This window comes from Lotus japonicus, chromosome 6 (assembly GCF_012489685.1).
Source record: "Lotus japonicus ecotype B-129 chromosome 6, LjGifu_v1.2".
In the NCBI taxonomy this organism is placed as follows: Eukaryota; Viridiplantae; Streptophyta; class Magnoliopsida; order Fabales; family Fabaceae; genus Lotus; species Lotus japonicus.
In genome coordinates this window covers 56,757,002-56,773,644 of record NC_080046.1, presented here as the reverse complement: position 1 = coordinate 56,773,644, position 16,643 = coordinate 56,757,002, and the positions used below count along the sequence as shown (strand labels likewise).

Sequence of the window (16,643 nt, the reverse complement as noted above, 5' to 3'; positions counted from 1 at the left end):
GAAAACCTCATTTCATATATAATAAACTCAACATCTAGAAGGTCATTTTCAAGAATTCGTCAAGACTATTGAAATTAAGATAAGAAAGAGGGGAGTAGTAATTATGGTTTCTAGAAGGGCGTCTAGTCTAGTCGACATGAATATTCGTCCACTCTTGATGGCACTCCCTAATTTCCTCTTCTTTATTTTGTTTGCACATTACACTTCTGATTTATTACTAGTAGAGTGAACCATAAAGCTACTACATTCAAGTATTCAACACACAGATAACATAGTTTGTGTCGCCATCTTTGAATGCTTCCAATTCACAGTCTTTTACCAGCAAATGAAATTCATCAGATTAAACATTAACAAAAGGTCACAAGATTGTTAGTGCATAAAAGACATTAAATCTTGTGACATTAAAAGGTCACAAGATTCACAGTCTTTTTTTTTGTTTGTAATAATTTCCATTTTTAAAATAATAAAAAATGTTTTAAATAATTAATTACTTTTTAAATTCATTAGCTATCTACTTAAGGAAATTACTATTCAAAATTAATTATATATTTCCTTCAATTTTCTTATATAAACCACTTAATTATGTTAATTTGTAGTCAACTCATAAAAGACATTAAATACTATATGGAATAAATGCTATATTCATTTTTTTTAAAACCTCATTTAAAAGAATTAATTACATTTTAATGCATTGACTATTTATTTCAGGAAATTATTATTCAAAATTAATTGATTAATTCCTTATAATTCCTTATATAAAAAAAATTAATGACGTGAGTCCCGTTTTCTTTGTTTTAAAATAATTACCATTTTTAAAATGAAAACAAAATACATTTTTAATAATTAATTAATCATAAAATTCATTAGCTATTTATTTAAGGAAATCACTATTCGAAATTAATTATTTATTTCCTTCAATTTCCTTATATAAACCACTTAATTATAATAATTTGTAGTCAACTCATAAAAGACATTAAATGCTATATTGGTTTTTTTTTAAAACCCCATTTAAAATAACTAAGTACATTTTAATGCATTGACTATTTATTTAAGGAAATAATTAGTCGAAATTAATTGATTATTTCCTTCAATTTACTTATATGAAAAATTAATGACGTGAATCTCGTTTTCTTTGTTTTTAAATAATTACCATTTTTAAAATGAAAAAAAAATTAAAATAATTATTTACTTTTTAAATTCATAAGCTATCTATTTAAGGAAATCACTATTCGAAATTAATTATTTATTTTCTTCAATTTCCTTATATAAACCACTTAATTATATTAATTTGTAGTCAACTCATAAAAGACATTAAATGCTATATTAGATTTTTTTTAAAACCCCTTTTAAAAAAATTATTAATTACTTTTTTAATTCATTACCTATCTATTTAAGGAAATTAGTATTCAAAATTAATTACTTATTTTCTTCAATTTCCTTATATAAAAAAATTAATGACGTATATAGTGTTTTCTTCGTTTTTTGAAAATACAACGTTTTCTAAAACCAGCAACTAAAAATAATAATTATTAATTTTCTTTTATAAATAAAAAAGCATTTTTAAACATTTAAAAAATAAATTCATAATTAGTCAATAAAAACAACAACTACTAATACATAATTAATCAACAAAAAACGTTTTCTATAATGATTAATTAAATGCATAATTAGTCAATGCTTATTAATCAATTAATGTTATATCCTTGTGTAAATAGAGACTAACCTAATTATTGACAAACTAGTTATATCAATCAAATGTTTGACAAGAGCAATAATTCTAAATTCACACTAATTTCACATGATTAGCTACCACGTATGAACTCCGAAAATGACCCATATGGAAACGTTTGCTGAATTTACAAGTGCAGATATGATGAAGAAGATCAATATGGAGAAGATTTAGAACCATTCCCTTTATGTTGCTTACACATAAATAGCATTTGTGCTAAACGTTTCTTTATATTTGTTTATCCGCATTGACAATTCATACTTTTTTGGGTATATTGACCTCGGTGGTCAATTTGAATCATTTTGACAATTTTTCAATTTTTCGTATATTGTCCGCGTTTGTCAATTTTTCAATGGATAATTGTTTGTTCGAAAATATTAATGCATATATATATATATATATATCTTGTTTCCACACAAAAACACATTGCTTTAAAACAACAATAATGAAAAAATTGACCATTTTTTAGAACCCTGAACCTATATGCTAAACTAACAAAATAACACCCACAAAACTTTAAAAAATCATTAAAAAAACACCATAACTATAATTAATAAATTAATCTTAAACAATTTGTTAAACAATTTTTTTTTTAAAAAAAAACAAGATCAAATTCCCCGTGCAAGGCACGGCATAATAAACTCAACATCTAGAAGGTCATTTTCAAGAATTCGTCAAGTCTATTGAAATTAAGATAAGAAAGAGGGGAGTAGTAATTATGGTTTCTAGAAGGGCGTCTAGTCTAGTCGACATGAATATTCGTCCACTCTTGATGGCACTCCCTAATTTCCTCTTCTTTATTTTGTTTGCACATTACACTTCTGATTTATTACTAGTAGAGTGAACCATAAAGCTACTACATTCAAGTATTCAACACACAGATAACATAGTTTATGTGTCGCCATCTTTGAATGCTTCCAATTCACAGTCTTTTACCAGCAAATGAAATTCATCAGATTAAACATTAACAAAGGGTCACAAGATTATTAAATACCGCCAGGAAACAAAAGAATGGGCGGTTCTACACGGAACTAATATTATTTTAACAGAAGAAGTAAATTATGAAATATTATTTTATCAATTAAAAATTAAGTTGGCCCAGCTATTTTATCTTTAATATTTTAATGACCACTTAAGTCAATGAATTACGAATATTGATGTATGTGTCTAGTAATATTTTAAGCATGAAAATTCACATATATTTTATTGTGTCAAATTGTACCATAATAAGTCTTTTGCGGGGGGGGACAAAATGTTAGGTGGAAAAGTTTTATATAATATAGTAAGTTGTACTATTAAATAAAAACAATTTTGACTTGATATGTTTACTCATATGGTAAGGATGAGTCACCTTTTTTAAAATGTTCTGTTGTTTGATTCGCGCTGTCGATATAAATTGTGTTGGTGGAGGGGGGTAAGGGACAAAATGTTAGGTGGAAAAGTTTATATAATATAGTAAGTTGTACTATTAAATAAAAACAATTTTGACTTGATATGTTTACTCATATGGTAAGGATGAGTCACCTTTTTTAAAATGTTCTGTTGTTTGATTCGCGCTATCGATATAAATTGTGTTGGTGGATGATGTATACGTATTTTTGAAAAGTGACTTATGATCCGAAAACATGTAATAGTTATTGGAGTCGAATTTATTGAAATTCTTTTTATAACATTTTTCAGTTCGATTTTTATTTATTTATTGTCTTTAACAAATATCCCAACCTATTTGTGAAACGGTTAAATGTCAAATCCAATAAGCTATTGCTAACATTTATCATTAAATACAATAACAAAAACAAAATAAATTGTTATTTTTATATCTTTTTTAGTCAAATCTTCGTGTTTTAGTTTTAGTTTTAGTATTGCCACCACTATAGTAATAACAATAAAAGGGGCCCCAATCCAATGCTATAAATAGCAGGCTCAGTTGTGCTCACAAATCACACAAGCCAATTAAGCTCTCATTTCATTCTCCCACTACCACTGTCATTCTACTCTTGTGTCTTACTAGCTCATCATCATCAATTCATCATGGCTGTTCTTACTTTCACCGACGAGACCACCTCTACCGTAGCTCCAGCTAAGCTTTTCAAAGCTTTGGTTCTAGATGTTGATACCATCGTCCCAAAGGTTATTCCTGTTTTCAAGAGTGTTGAAATTGTTGAAGGAAATGGAATTGCCGTCGGAACCGTAAAAAAAATCACTATCAATGAAGGTAATTAAGCACATAAATATGTTCCTTGATTGAATATACACATACTCGATCTATAATATATGTATGTATCATAATTAATTAACTATGTTGAAATTAATCTACAACTAACCAATATTTAATAATCCATTAATACTAATGATCTCAAGCAATGAATCATGTGCAGGTGGAGAAGACAAGTATGTGTTGCACAAAATCGATGCAATTGATGAGGCCAATTTTGTATACAACTACAGCGTCATTGGAGGTGATGGGTTACCAGACGCCGCGGAGAAGATTTCATTTGAGTCCAAATTGATTGCAGGGTCTGATGGAGGTTCCATTGCAAAGCTCACCATCCACTTCCACCTCAAAGGTGATGCTAAACCCACTGAAGCAGAGCTCAAGGAAGGCAAGGAAAAGGGTGATGGTCTTTTCAAGGCAGTTGAGGGTTACGTCTTGGCCAATCCCGATTACTAAGCAAGCATATTTTCCAAGTGTTAATTTGCTTATATATGGTGTGATTCATCCATGGCATATTAAGTGTGGTGTGCTTAATTTGGCTAGAATTGTTATTCTCCTTCTTTTCTTTGCTTTTATTGCGGAGTTGTGAGATGTAATACCATGAGTGATGTACTTCCCTTTATCAATAAATAATGATACCATAATTACAAGAAAAAACTCTGTATTATCAAAGTATTCCAGTATAATTAAGCTTGTATTATTTCAGACATTTTGCCGATTATGTTTTAACGTATATAGTTGCCCTTATCCGCTAAAAAAACTACTCATTAGAAAAGTCTATTTCATGAAAATATTTTAGTCTTTGCGCTAATGATCGATGAGCAGTGAGATTGTTTTGGGTTCAATTGGAGTAGAAGGAATAAATGCCAATGGGGATGGGTTGGTTAAATGAAAGAACTTGAGGGACAAATGTTAATAAAAATCAAAATTGAGGGACAATTATGCAATTCTCAACATCATTGACTTCAACAACTACTAGTCGCCGGTAATAAATCAAAGACCGTTAAGTAAACCTATTTGCTAGTCGCAGCCCAAATTAAAAATATACCGGTCAACGTTTTAATTCCCCCACTGCTATGACGTGTTATGTGCTAGCTAGGTATCTTGTTCTTAAGGGACACAACTAATAAATAAAACAATATATACCTACCAAATTAACTTATACAAAAAGTATAAATTGACCACATAAGTCATAATAGTAGTGGCCATGCACACCTACACATTCATTTTTAAAATCACCACAAAAATTTATGAAAGTGAAAAAATTGCCACAAAAATGTGTGTATGAGTGTTGTCGATGCATAATATTTATAAGGGTTGTTATTTGAATGACACAACTACTACAATTTTGAAGTTTTTTCATGTTCGCGGTAATAAAAGACATGTTAGGTTATGAGTAATGATATATACACACCTCATTTTTTTAACACTTCATTTCCATCTCTTTTTATTTTTATCTCTCTCATCTTATTATCTATCACATCTCATATTTTCTCTCTCTTACTTTTTCTTTTCTTCCTATCTCTCTCACTATTCCACCTCTCCACCTCAAAAGAGAGGTGTGGATGAAACATAACTCGTTAGGTTATGGTAGAAATATGAACACACACCACTCATTAATTATTAACACTGATTATTTTAATTGGAGATTCATGCTTTGTTGTTTTATTGGTTCATGAGTAGGGACAAATGTCACAAAACCATTGATGACGAGGAGAAATTTTAACATATTAAATAAAACTAAAAATATTAAATTAAAAGAGGTAGTAGAAAGATTTATAGGAGGCAAATTTAACATCAATATATTATGCTATTAAGGAAAAAAATCTCTTTGGGGGACCGACACCTCATTTTTAGGACACTTGAGTCTGTCCACATTCATGAGAAAAAGTCAGAAAATAGAAGATGTGTAAAGAAAATGTGGACATAAAAAGAATAGGTAAGAATATATTATAGATTATTTCATATAACGACTTTTTTACATTATTGGGGTAGTTTTCAAACTTATTTACGAATCTAGTGCAAGTTTTGAATTATTTACAGATCTAGTATAAATTGTCACTAGCGTTGGCGATTTTCTTAAAAAAAAATTAATTCTTATGAAATCGCCACTGTCATTGGCTACACATGAATTTTTAATTTTTTTTTAACTAGTGTCGCCATTTACATTGGAGATTTTATTTTATTTCATATTTTAATTACTGGTATCATCGCCACTACTATTGAAGATTTCAATTTTTTTTTTCATGAAATCTACAATGGCATTGGAGATTTCAAATGTTCTGAAGTTTTTTTTTTCACATGTTCTTCCTTTCTCATCTTTCTCACCTTTCCTTTCTTTTTGTTATCTTATCACCATTCATTTCTTCTGTTACTTTTTTAAAATTTTCTTCCTTTCCTTTTTTTTCTTGAAACTTCCTTTCCTTATTTAAAAATACTAAATCATGTTTTCAATATATTTTCTTTTGCACTCTCTCAATTTTTTTCTGTCTTTTTCGTCTTTTGCCATGTGGCCATATACTAATTCATTGAAATCGCCAATGTCATTGTAGATTTTATGAAAAAAAAATAAAAAATTGAAATCTTCAATGGCAGTGACAATACCAGTATAAAAAATAGAAATCTCTAATATCAATAGCGAGACTAATAGAAAAAATTGAAAAATAAAATAAAATTCATGTATCGCTAATGGTGGTGGCGATTTCATAAGAAACAAAATAATGAAATCGCCAATGCTAGTGGCGATTATACTAAATTCGTAAATAATTTAAAACTTGCACTAAATTGGTAAATAAACTTGAAAACTACACCAGGAATGTAAAAAAGTCTCATATAACAATATAGAGAAAAAGAAGAGAAAATTAATGGTGTTGAAATTTTTATTGTTTTATTTGGTTGAATTAGGGTTGGCAACGGGCCCCGTGGGTGTGAGTTTAGTCATTCCCACACTCAAACCCAAACTTAACACCCAAACCCAAACTCAAACTCAATGTGGGTGCAAAACTTAAACCCAAACCCAAACCCCTGGGTTTCGGGTTACCCAAACTCAAACACAAAACCCGATGTGAGCACCGAACCCGCAAAAAAATCTAAAAATCCGACCCGAAAACAACTTGTGCATAAGAGAATAACATGAACATAAGCAGATTAAATTTCATCATCTTTCAAATACAAAGGAAAAATATAGTTCATAAACATAAGCTTATAAACAACATAATTCATAGATTTATAGACATCCCAATTCTAAATGTCTAATTAAAGAAAACCCTACTTATTAGTAACTTTAATAATATACATAAGGACTGGTAATTACATGCATAAGACTTCGGGTTTGGGTTTGAGTTTAATCAATCCCACACCCGAACCCAAATAGGTTTTATAATTCGGGTGAAACCCAAACCCAACCCACACCCAAAGAAATTGGGTTTTGCCCGAAATTTCGGGTTGGGTTTGGGTTGGGCCCCGCGAGTGTGGGTTTTTCTGCCATCTCTAGGTTGAATAGAGAAGAGAAAAAAAAAACTTTATGTATAAAATTATACTTTTACTCTAAATTTATAAATACTTTTACTTATACATGATAAGATAGAGAACATGATAAACATATTTATCTCTTTCCTAAAAATCCTCTACTAGGGTTCGTGTAGTGTAAGGCCCAAGTTTTTAAGCTTATGCTAAGTGAATAAACTTCCTATTCACGATTAGGGTTGATGTAATGTGAAGGGAAACCTGAACGAAAGTTTATTAAATGAAATATATTTATGAAGGAGAAAGTTCAGGAAAAGTTCAAGGATTGCATTATGATCGATAAAAGTTATAGCACGATCGTTTTACGCTTAAACCTAGGTCAGAAACCCTAGTATATAGCTAATTTTCACTTTTAGGCACGACGGAAGTTAATTCCAAAAATCTTCAGAGAAATGTTAGAACTTCTCTTTTTCCATATATCACAATCGTTTCGAGGCGAAACTCTAGAATCTACGAACGTCCGATTCCAATCATCGGAAGTTTGCCGAAACCGAATCCCTGGTATTTCAAAACCCTAGAATTTCTCGACAATGAAGACTTTTTCTATTCAGAGCTTCAAATGAATATTCTACACGCGTACACCCATTTCTCTTGATGATTTCAATCTTTCTTCAGAAGGAAGTTTTCCATTCCGACATCCGATGCAAAAAGCAACTTATCGGGTAAAATAGTTTTATACCGACTATGCATTAGTTGCCAAAAATACAAGGAGACCTCTTTATAGTTTTGGAATTCTTTTGCCAAAACATATATATTAATTCACGGAGAATGACGCCGGAAAAATCAGATTCGCGAAACTTTCATTTTCCCGCGAATTTCCATCTTCTATATATAGCAAAGAAAGGAAGAAAAACACAAATTTTCCTCCATTTTTCTCTCCAAGGCCGCGAGCTTCAACAAGAAAGAAGGAAGAAGAGTTTTCTTCATTACTTGCTTGATCGTCGATCAATCAGTTGCTACTTCAAGGCTTCGAGGTATAGTCGCTAATCCTTACCTCCGATCGCTTTTTCCATAGCTTTTCTGTAGAGTTTTCTGAGTGGATAGTTTATGGGTTTTTGCAAAACTATCCTGAATCTTTCATTTCTGATTCTAAACCTCTTCCTTATGCGCCCAAGATCACTTCTGCCGGATTATATTTTCCGTTATGTCGCCGGAATTCCGCCGGAATCAATTTGAGCCTAAAATACCCATTTTTGGAGTTTTTGGTGTAAAGCTTCAACCTTTAGGCTGAAAACTATCGCCTTAGCTTAGTGCTAGTAGGATTAGTTGTCATAAACGTCGTTGGTGACGTCGCTGCAAAATTTTATTTTTGGGATTTCAGTTTTGAAAATCCTAAGTTAAAAATCATGACCAAAATACCCCTGCGACAGTTTTTGATCCGATAATTTTTCCGAGTTCAGAATACCCTTAGTTACGGCTTATGAAAGCATAGGAACCAAGTTTGATCGAAGAAAAATCGAGCCCCACAATTACCAAAAGTGGCCGAGCCCTATAGGGGAGGAGGAGGAAAATTTCCTTTTCCGAAAACTTGTCTTTCGCGCTAGATTATCGTACCTTAGAGTATAGATTACTTCGAGTAACCTTAGTAAGTATCAATAACTTAGTTTTCGATAGATTCTGATAGTATTTCTGTGGTTTTGCTCTAAAGGTAATTTTGAGGAATTCCCAGAGGAGCAAGCCTTTGATTGTGAACAAGTGTTAGGAGATCGTCCTGGAGAATCTACAGGTGAGGGCTTCTCACTGAATCTCTAGTTAATGCTTATGGTCGATGTTTCGACATTGTTTACTGTTTATGCACTGGAATTGTGTGTGATGGGAAAATGTTTTCTGAGGCTTCGGATGACAATGTAGATGATTCATCTACTGAATGTTTTTGAGATTGACTTACATGCTATGTGTTATGTGGGTAATCTAGGATGTGTGGTGCATGCTTTATATGCTAAGTGTTAAGTGTTTATGTTGCGATTTATCGATATATGACATGTTGTTGATTGTGATGAATTGAATATGCTCTGTACTGGAATCTGAGTTTCTGAACGGTGAGAAAAGCGGGCAGGTCATGCCGATTTTATTTTGAGAGTTTTGAGAAAGCTTGAAAGGACGAATGAGATTCGGGCCTTGTTGTGGTGTTGTATGGATCGAGACATTCTCTGGAGTCATTTGGGGATTAGGAGATCCCGAGAACTTATAGGATTCGCGATAAGACTAAAAGGATAATTATTTTGTAAAGAAAACTCATAAGACATTAAACAACCTCTAAATCTTTAAGTAATGGTAATAATCTCGGAAGGAAGCTTTGGATGCAAATCATAGTTTTGGAAAACGAGAAGTGTCGTCGGATCCCAGCATTGAGAAAGTTGAGGGGCTTCGAGTATGTAGATGTGTTGTGGTGCTGTTGGAGCAGCGTTTGTTGTTGTGCTGTTGGAGCAGCTATTGTGGTTGTGCTGTTGGAGCAGCTATGTTGTTGGGTGTATCTTCGACTTTGCGGCGCGAATCCGTATGTCCAAACCCGACGGGTTGGGCCGATTCGGCAATAATTGTTGACACGCGCGAATCCGTATATTCAATCCGATGGATTGGATCGATTCGGCGGTAGTCACTCAGGCACGCGTGAGTCCGTATGTTCAATCAGAGGGATTGGATCGATTCAGCGATTGCCATTTTACCTCGCGTGAATCCGTATGTTCAACCCGAGGGATTGGATCGATTCAGCGACAACTTTTCGACACGCGCGGATCCGTATATTCAATCCGATGGATTGGATCGATTCGGCGGTAGTCACCCAGGCACGCGTGAGTCCGTATGTTCAATCCGATGGATTGGATCGATTCAGCGATTGCCATTTTACCTCGCGTGAATCCGTATGTTCAATCCGAGGGATTGGATCGATTCAGCGATAACCTTTCGACTCGCGCGGATCCGTATGTTCAATCAGATGGATTGGATCGATTCGACGATAGTCATTGGACACGCGCAATGTCCGTATGTTCGACTCTTTTGAGTGAACCGACTTGGCGTTGTCATTTGTTGCGTGTGCGAGTCCGTATGTTCATCCCGATGGGTTGGATCGACTCGACATGCCTAATTGTGGGAGTTGCGTGTGCGAGTCCGTATGTTCATCCCGATGGGTTGGATCGACTCGACATGCCTAATTGTGGGAGTTGCGTGTGCGAGTCCGTATGTTCAACCCAAGGGGTTGGATCGACTCGACATGCCTAATTGTGGGAGTTGCGTGTGCGAGTCCGTATGTTCAACCCAAGGGGTTGGATCGACTTGACATGCCTAATTGTTGGGCTATCCTGGGGATAAGTCCGGGAAACCGGTAGTTTCCGAGTATGTGATACTCTTTGCTTGTTGAGCAGTTGTGACCATCGGATTGAGATGAGTCGGATGATCCGGAGATCATCATGAGTTACTATGTTGATGTGAAGAAGTGTCTTTTGTCGCAGAATCGACGTTACCTTAGGGTAAGCTTTTAGAGACTTTAATTTACCTAGAACACGTGACGACGTGTCGAGTGAGATTCGGAGACGTTGTTTGACTAATCATCCTGCATTCATGCATACTGATTTAGTTGTCGAGTGTGATTGTTATTTGTTAATCCTATTTGGAACATGTTAATTGTTATTATTGTTGTTAAGTTCATTATGGAATATGCAACCCTAGGATGTTATCCCTAGCTATAAGCCTAAGTGGCTATTCTCTTATCTATATCTATTGGTGCTATTATTTATGTAATTCTTTGGAGTTGACCCTCGCGTCTTCTGTGTGTGCTTTGGCGGACAAACGCCCTTTGTCAGATGTCTTTGACGGACTGGTTCACGACGGTTCACCCTTCGGGGGAAACTAGAGTTGGGATGCTGGAATAGGAGCGCATCGCGATAGCGAGCGGAGGACGGATGGTGTACATAGACTAGGTCGTTCTGGATTTCGAATTCGGACGACGATCATGCTAGCATGTAGGTTTTAGTGCTGGTGTGAGCTCCTCGAGATGGGATTAGTGTAGGAGTAGAGTCTTAGCTCTGAACATCATTTGTTTTCTTTGGGGACAGGGTAGTTTCCCACCTATAGCTTTTTGTGTGGTTCATTTACGGGAATCACAGAGAGTTGGTTGGACTTAAGAGGTCTTGTTTTAGGCCATCTGGGCTGACTTATTCTTATTTTGAGGGACAGTGTTGCAGACACCTAACCTTTCTTTTGGATTATACCTTTTGCCTACGGGCGTTCTTTTCTACTACTTTCCGTCACTGGAGGTTACTCGTGACGAGGTTGGGTACTTACAGCGGGGGTTGTAAATATATATTGGATAATAGTTTTATTGCTTTTCGCATTTGGGTTTTATTTAATTCAGTCTTGTCTTAGTTATTATCGAAAAAAAATATTTCACGTTTTTCCGCATTAAGTTTACTTTTGGTTACTAAAGTGACGCCACCGAAATCGGGGTGTTACATTGTGGTATCAGAGCCTGTCGAGTCTTTCGGGAGTTGTTGGGGAATAGGTCTTCTGTGCTAGGTTGTGTGACTCTGCAAAGAGTGAAAATTGATTGTCTGCAAGCGATTTTTCGCTTTAAATTGATTGAAGTTATTGCTTAATCATATTGTATAGTTATGGAAATGCTATCTTATGATGAGTACTAACTGTTTGTCTAACTTAACAGAACGATGGTAACTTTCTAACCATTCTTTCTCATTTCAGTATAATATATTCCATTACTCTCGTAGCGTGTGCAAACACACCTAACTTACTTATACTGTCTAAGCTTTGACCTTATAGTTATTACGCCTATTAATACCTTATTTGACCGTAGCTCGTATTTTAGCTATAGAAGTTATACGAGGTTTAGAATGACACGCTAAGCTTAGAAAGTAGTCTTCTACCGATGCGTTTAAAAGGAAGCTAGAAGCTGAAGAATGAATCTCATAGAGATTTTTTATGGATAGTATACGTATGATGTCGAGGGCGTGTAGTTCCGTAGCGGAATTGTTGAGGATGTGAGGTCAGGATATTTGTGACTATTGGATGATAGGAACTCATTGACTGTTCCAGTGGGCTTTTTCTAAATTTCACCTTCGATGTATTAGGCTTGATCAACTTAATATTGAGGGGGTGATATTCGGAATCACAGCTGGATATGGACTTTGATAGAAGGATGTGTAAGATGAATTTGAATTGATCGAGGATTAGTCGGATTTGGGAGGAAAGTTCGTGTTAAGTAATTGATTTTCTTTGGGAAGGAGTTGTCGTTGTAAGAGATGAATGTTCTTTTAGGAAATGTTGGAGAGCTACAGAGCATCAGAGATCCAAACTTGGAAAAGGTTTAGGTTTTAAGTCTATTAATTCTTGTCATAAGTGTATAGGACTTGAAGTTTGTCATAATTTGATTGGGAGATTAAGAAGTTTATCGACAAGATGGTAATCAAGTTACAAGAAGGAAAATGTTAGTATTAAGATGAATACTTGAAGTTATCATAGTTGGACAAGCTACTCAGAGTCTAATGGTGAATGGAACTTTGTTATGGATTTCGGTGATGTATGCTAGAGTTAGCAAGTGAATTTTGATAAGTTGAAGGAGAATCCTATGATTAAGATTGACTTGGGGAGTTGGAAATCGTGTGTGAGTAAGGGATGTAGTGGTGATAGCAGTTACGATAGTAGTTAAACCTCAGAAGGTTGGAGGATCGGATGACGAAATGACTAGTTAAGTCCCTTGAGGTATAGTTATGATTTGATCTTCTAGAGGATAAATCCCGATTGATGCGAAGCGTTAGGGATTTCAGTAAGTGTAAACTGGTTTGAGTGAGGAATGTTTTGAGGACGAAGACGACAATAATGGATTGTTGGATATTAAGAAGATGATTAGCTTATGAGTGGTCAACGAATTGATGATTAAGGGGATGAGTCTCGTCATGCACGAGGTATTAAGACTCAAGTCGAGTTTTAAATTTGAACGGTGACTCCCGGATAAAACAGTTGAGAGGGAAGGAAATCGAGTTAGTGAAAGTCATTTGGAATAAAGACACTGGTGATGCGACATGGGAGCTGAAGGAGAAGATTCAAGAACAATATCCAGGACTATTTACTAACCCTTAAGTTTCGAGGTCGAAACTTTCTTTTTGGAGGGTAGTAATGTAAGGCCCAAGTTTTTAAGCTTATGCTAAGTGAATAAACTTCCTATTCACGATTAGGGTTGATGTAATGTGAAGGGAAACCTGAACGAAAGTTTATTAAATGAAATATATTTATGAAGGAGAAAGTTCAGGAAAAGTTCAAGGATTGCATTATGATCGATAAAAGTTATAGCACGATCGTTTTACGCTTAAACCTAGGTCAGAAACCCTAGTATATAGCTAATTTTCACTTTTAGGCACGACGGAAGTTAATTCCAAAAATCTTCAGAGAAATGTTAGAACTTCTCTTTTTCCATATATCACAATCGTTTCGAGGCGAAACTCTAGAATCTACGAACGTCCGATTCCAATCATCGGAAGTTTGCCGAAACCGAATCCCTGGTATTTCAAAACCCTAGAATTTCTCGACAATGAAGACTTTTTCTATTCAGAGCTTCAAATGAATATTCTACACGCGTACACCCATTTCTCTTGATGATTTCAATCTTTCTTCAGAAGGAAGTTTTCCATTCCGACATCCGATGCAAAAAGCAACTTATCGGGTAAAATAGTTTTATACCGACTATGCATTAGTTGCCAAAAATACAAGGAGACCTCTTTATAGTTTTGAAATTCTTTTGCCAAAACATATCTATTAATTCACGGAGAATGACGCCGGAAAAATCAGATTCGCGAAACTTTCATTTTCCCGCGAATTTCCATCTTCTATATATAGCAAAGAAAGGAAGAAAAACACATATTTTCCTCCATTTTTCTCTCCAAGGCCGCGAGCTTCAACAAGAAAGAAGGAAGAAGATTTTTCTTCATTACTTGTTTGATCGTCGATCAATCAGTTGCTACTTCAAGGCTTCGAGGTATAGTCGCTAATCCTTACCTCCGATCGCTTTTTCCATAGCTTTTCTGTAGAGTTTTCTGAGTGGATAGTTTATGGGTTTTTGCAAAACTATCCTGAATCTTTCATTTCTGATTCTAAACCTCTTCCTTATGCGCCCAAGATCACTTCTGCCGGATTAGATTTTCCGTTATGTCGCCGGAATTCCGCCGGAATCAATTTGAGCCTAAAATACCCATTTTTGGAGTTTTTGGTGTAAAGCTTCAACCTTTAGGCTGAAAACTATCGCCTTAGCTTAGTGCTAGTAGGATTAGTTGTCATAAACGTCGTTGGTGACGTCCCTGCAAAATTTTATTTTTGGGATTTCAGTTTTGAAAATCCTAAGTTAAAAATCATGACCAAAATACCCCTGTGACAGTTTTTGATCCGATAATTTTTCCGAGTTCAGAATACCCTTAGTTACGGCTTATGAAAGCATAGGAACCAAGTTTGATCGAAGAAAAATCGAGCCCCACAATTACCAAAAGTGGCCGAGCCCTATAGGGGAGGAGGAGGAAAATTTCCTTTTCCGAAAACTTGTCTTTCGCGCTAGATTATCGTACCTTAGAGTATAGATTACTTTGAGTAACCTTAGTAAGTATCAATAACTTAGTTTTCGATAGATTCTGATAGTATTTCTGTGGTTTTGCTCTAAAGGTAATTTTGAGGAATTCCCAGAGGAGCAAGCCTTTGATTGTGAACAAGTGTTAGGAGATCGTCCTGGAGAATCTACAGGTGAGGGCTTCTCACTGAATCTCTAGTTAATGCTTAGGGTCGATGTTTCGACATTGTTTACTGTTTATGCACTGGAATTGTGTGTGATTGGAAAATGTTTTCTGAGGCTTCGGCTGACAATGTAGATGATTCATCTACTGAATGTTTTTGAGATTGACTTACATGCTATGTGTTATGTGGGTAATCTAGGATGTGTGGTGCATGCTTTATATGCTAAGTGTTAAGTGTTTATGATGCGATTTATCGATATATGACATGTTGTTGATTGTGATGAATTGAATATGCTCTGTACTGGAATCTGAGTTTCTGAACGGTGAGAAAAGCGGGCAGGTCATGCCGATTTTATTTTGAGAGTTTTGAGAAAGCTTGAAAGGACGAATGAGATTCGGGCCTTGTTGTGGTGTTGTATGGATCGAGACATTCTCTGGAGTCATTTGGGGATTAGGAGATCCCGAGAACTTATAGGATTCGCGATAAGACTAAAAGGATAATTATTTTGTAAAGAAAACTCATAAGACATTAAACAACCTCTAAATCTTTAAGTAATGGTAATAATCTCGGAAGGAAGCTTTGGATGCAAATCATAGTTTTGGAAAACGAGAAGTGTCGTCGGATCCCAGCATTGAGAAAGTTGAGGGGCTTCGAGTATGTAGATGTTGTGGTGCTGTTGGAGCAGCGTTTGTTGTTGTGCTGTTGGAGCAGCTATTGTGGTTGTGCTGTTGGAGCAGCTATGTTGTTGGGTGTATCTTCGACTTTGCGGCGCGAATCCGTATGTCCAAACCCGACGGGTTGGGCCGATTCGGCAATAATTGTTGACACGCGCGAATCCGTATATTCAATCCGATGGATTGGATCGATTCGGCGGTAGTCACTCAGGCACGCGTGAGTCCGTATGTTCAATCAGAGGGATTGGATCGATTCAGCGATTGCCATTTTACCTCGCGTGAATCCGTATGTTCAACCCGAGGGATTGGATCGATTCAGCGACAACTTTTCGACACGCGCGGATCCGTATATTCAATCCGATGGATTGGATCGATTCGGCGGTAGTCACCCAGGCACGCGTGAGTCCGTATGTTCAATCCGATGGATTGGATCGATTCAGCGATTGCCATTTTACCTCGCGTGAATCCGTATGTTCAATCCGAGGGATTGGATCGATTCAGCGATAACCTTTCGACTCGCGCGGATCCGTATGTTCAATCAGATGGATTGGATCGATTCGGCGATAGTCATTGGACACGCGCAATGTCCGTATGTTCGACTCTTTTGAGTGAACCGACTTGGCGTTGTCATTTGTTGCGTGTGCGAGTCCGTATGTTCATCCCGATGGGTTGGATCGACTCGACACGCCTAATTGTGGGAGTTGCGTGTGCGAGTCCGTATGTTCATCCCGATGGGTTGGATCGACTCGACATACCTAATTGTGGGAGTTGCGTG

The 16,643-nt window shown here is 35.6% G+C and overlaps 1 protein-coding gene across 1 annotated transcript; it reads left to right on the top strand.

Annotated features, from left to right (window-relative positions):
* Positions 1-3,661: 3,661 nt before the first annotated feature.
* Positions 3,662-4,649, top strand: LOC130725974 (class-10 pathogenesis-related protein 1-like). The gene is made up of 2 exons (XM_057577169.1): positions 3,662-3,944; positions 4,108-4,649. The coding sequence occupies exons 1-2, from the start codon at positions 3,761-3,763 to the stop codon at positions 4,398-4,400; spliced, it is 477 nt and encodes a 158-aa protein (XP_057433152.1). The 5' UTR covers positions 3,662-3,760; the 3' UTR covers positions 4,401-4,649.
* Positions 4,650-16,643: the final 11,994 nt, after the last annotated feature.

Bases quoted from the DNA above. Each gene is read 5' to 3' on its own strand.
- LOC130725974 (XM_057577169.1), top strand. From the start codon at position 3,761: ATGGCTGTTCTTACTTTCACCGACGAGACCACCTCTACCGTAGCTCCA. The intron at 3,945-4,107 runs GTAATTAAGCAC...AATCATGTGCAG, and splicing joins AAAAATCACTATCAATGAAG to GTGGAGAAGACAAGTATGTG.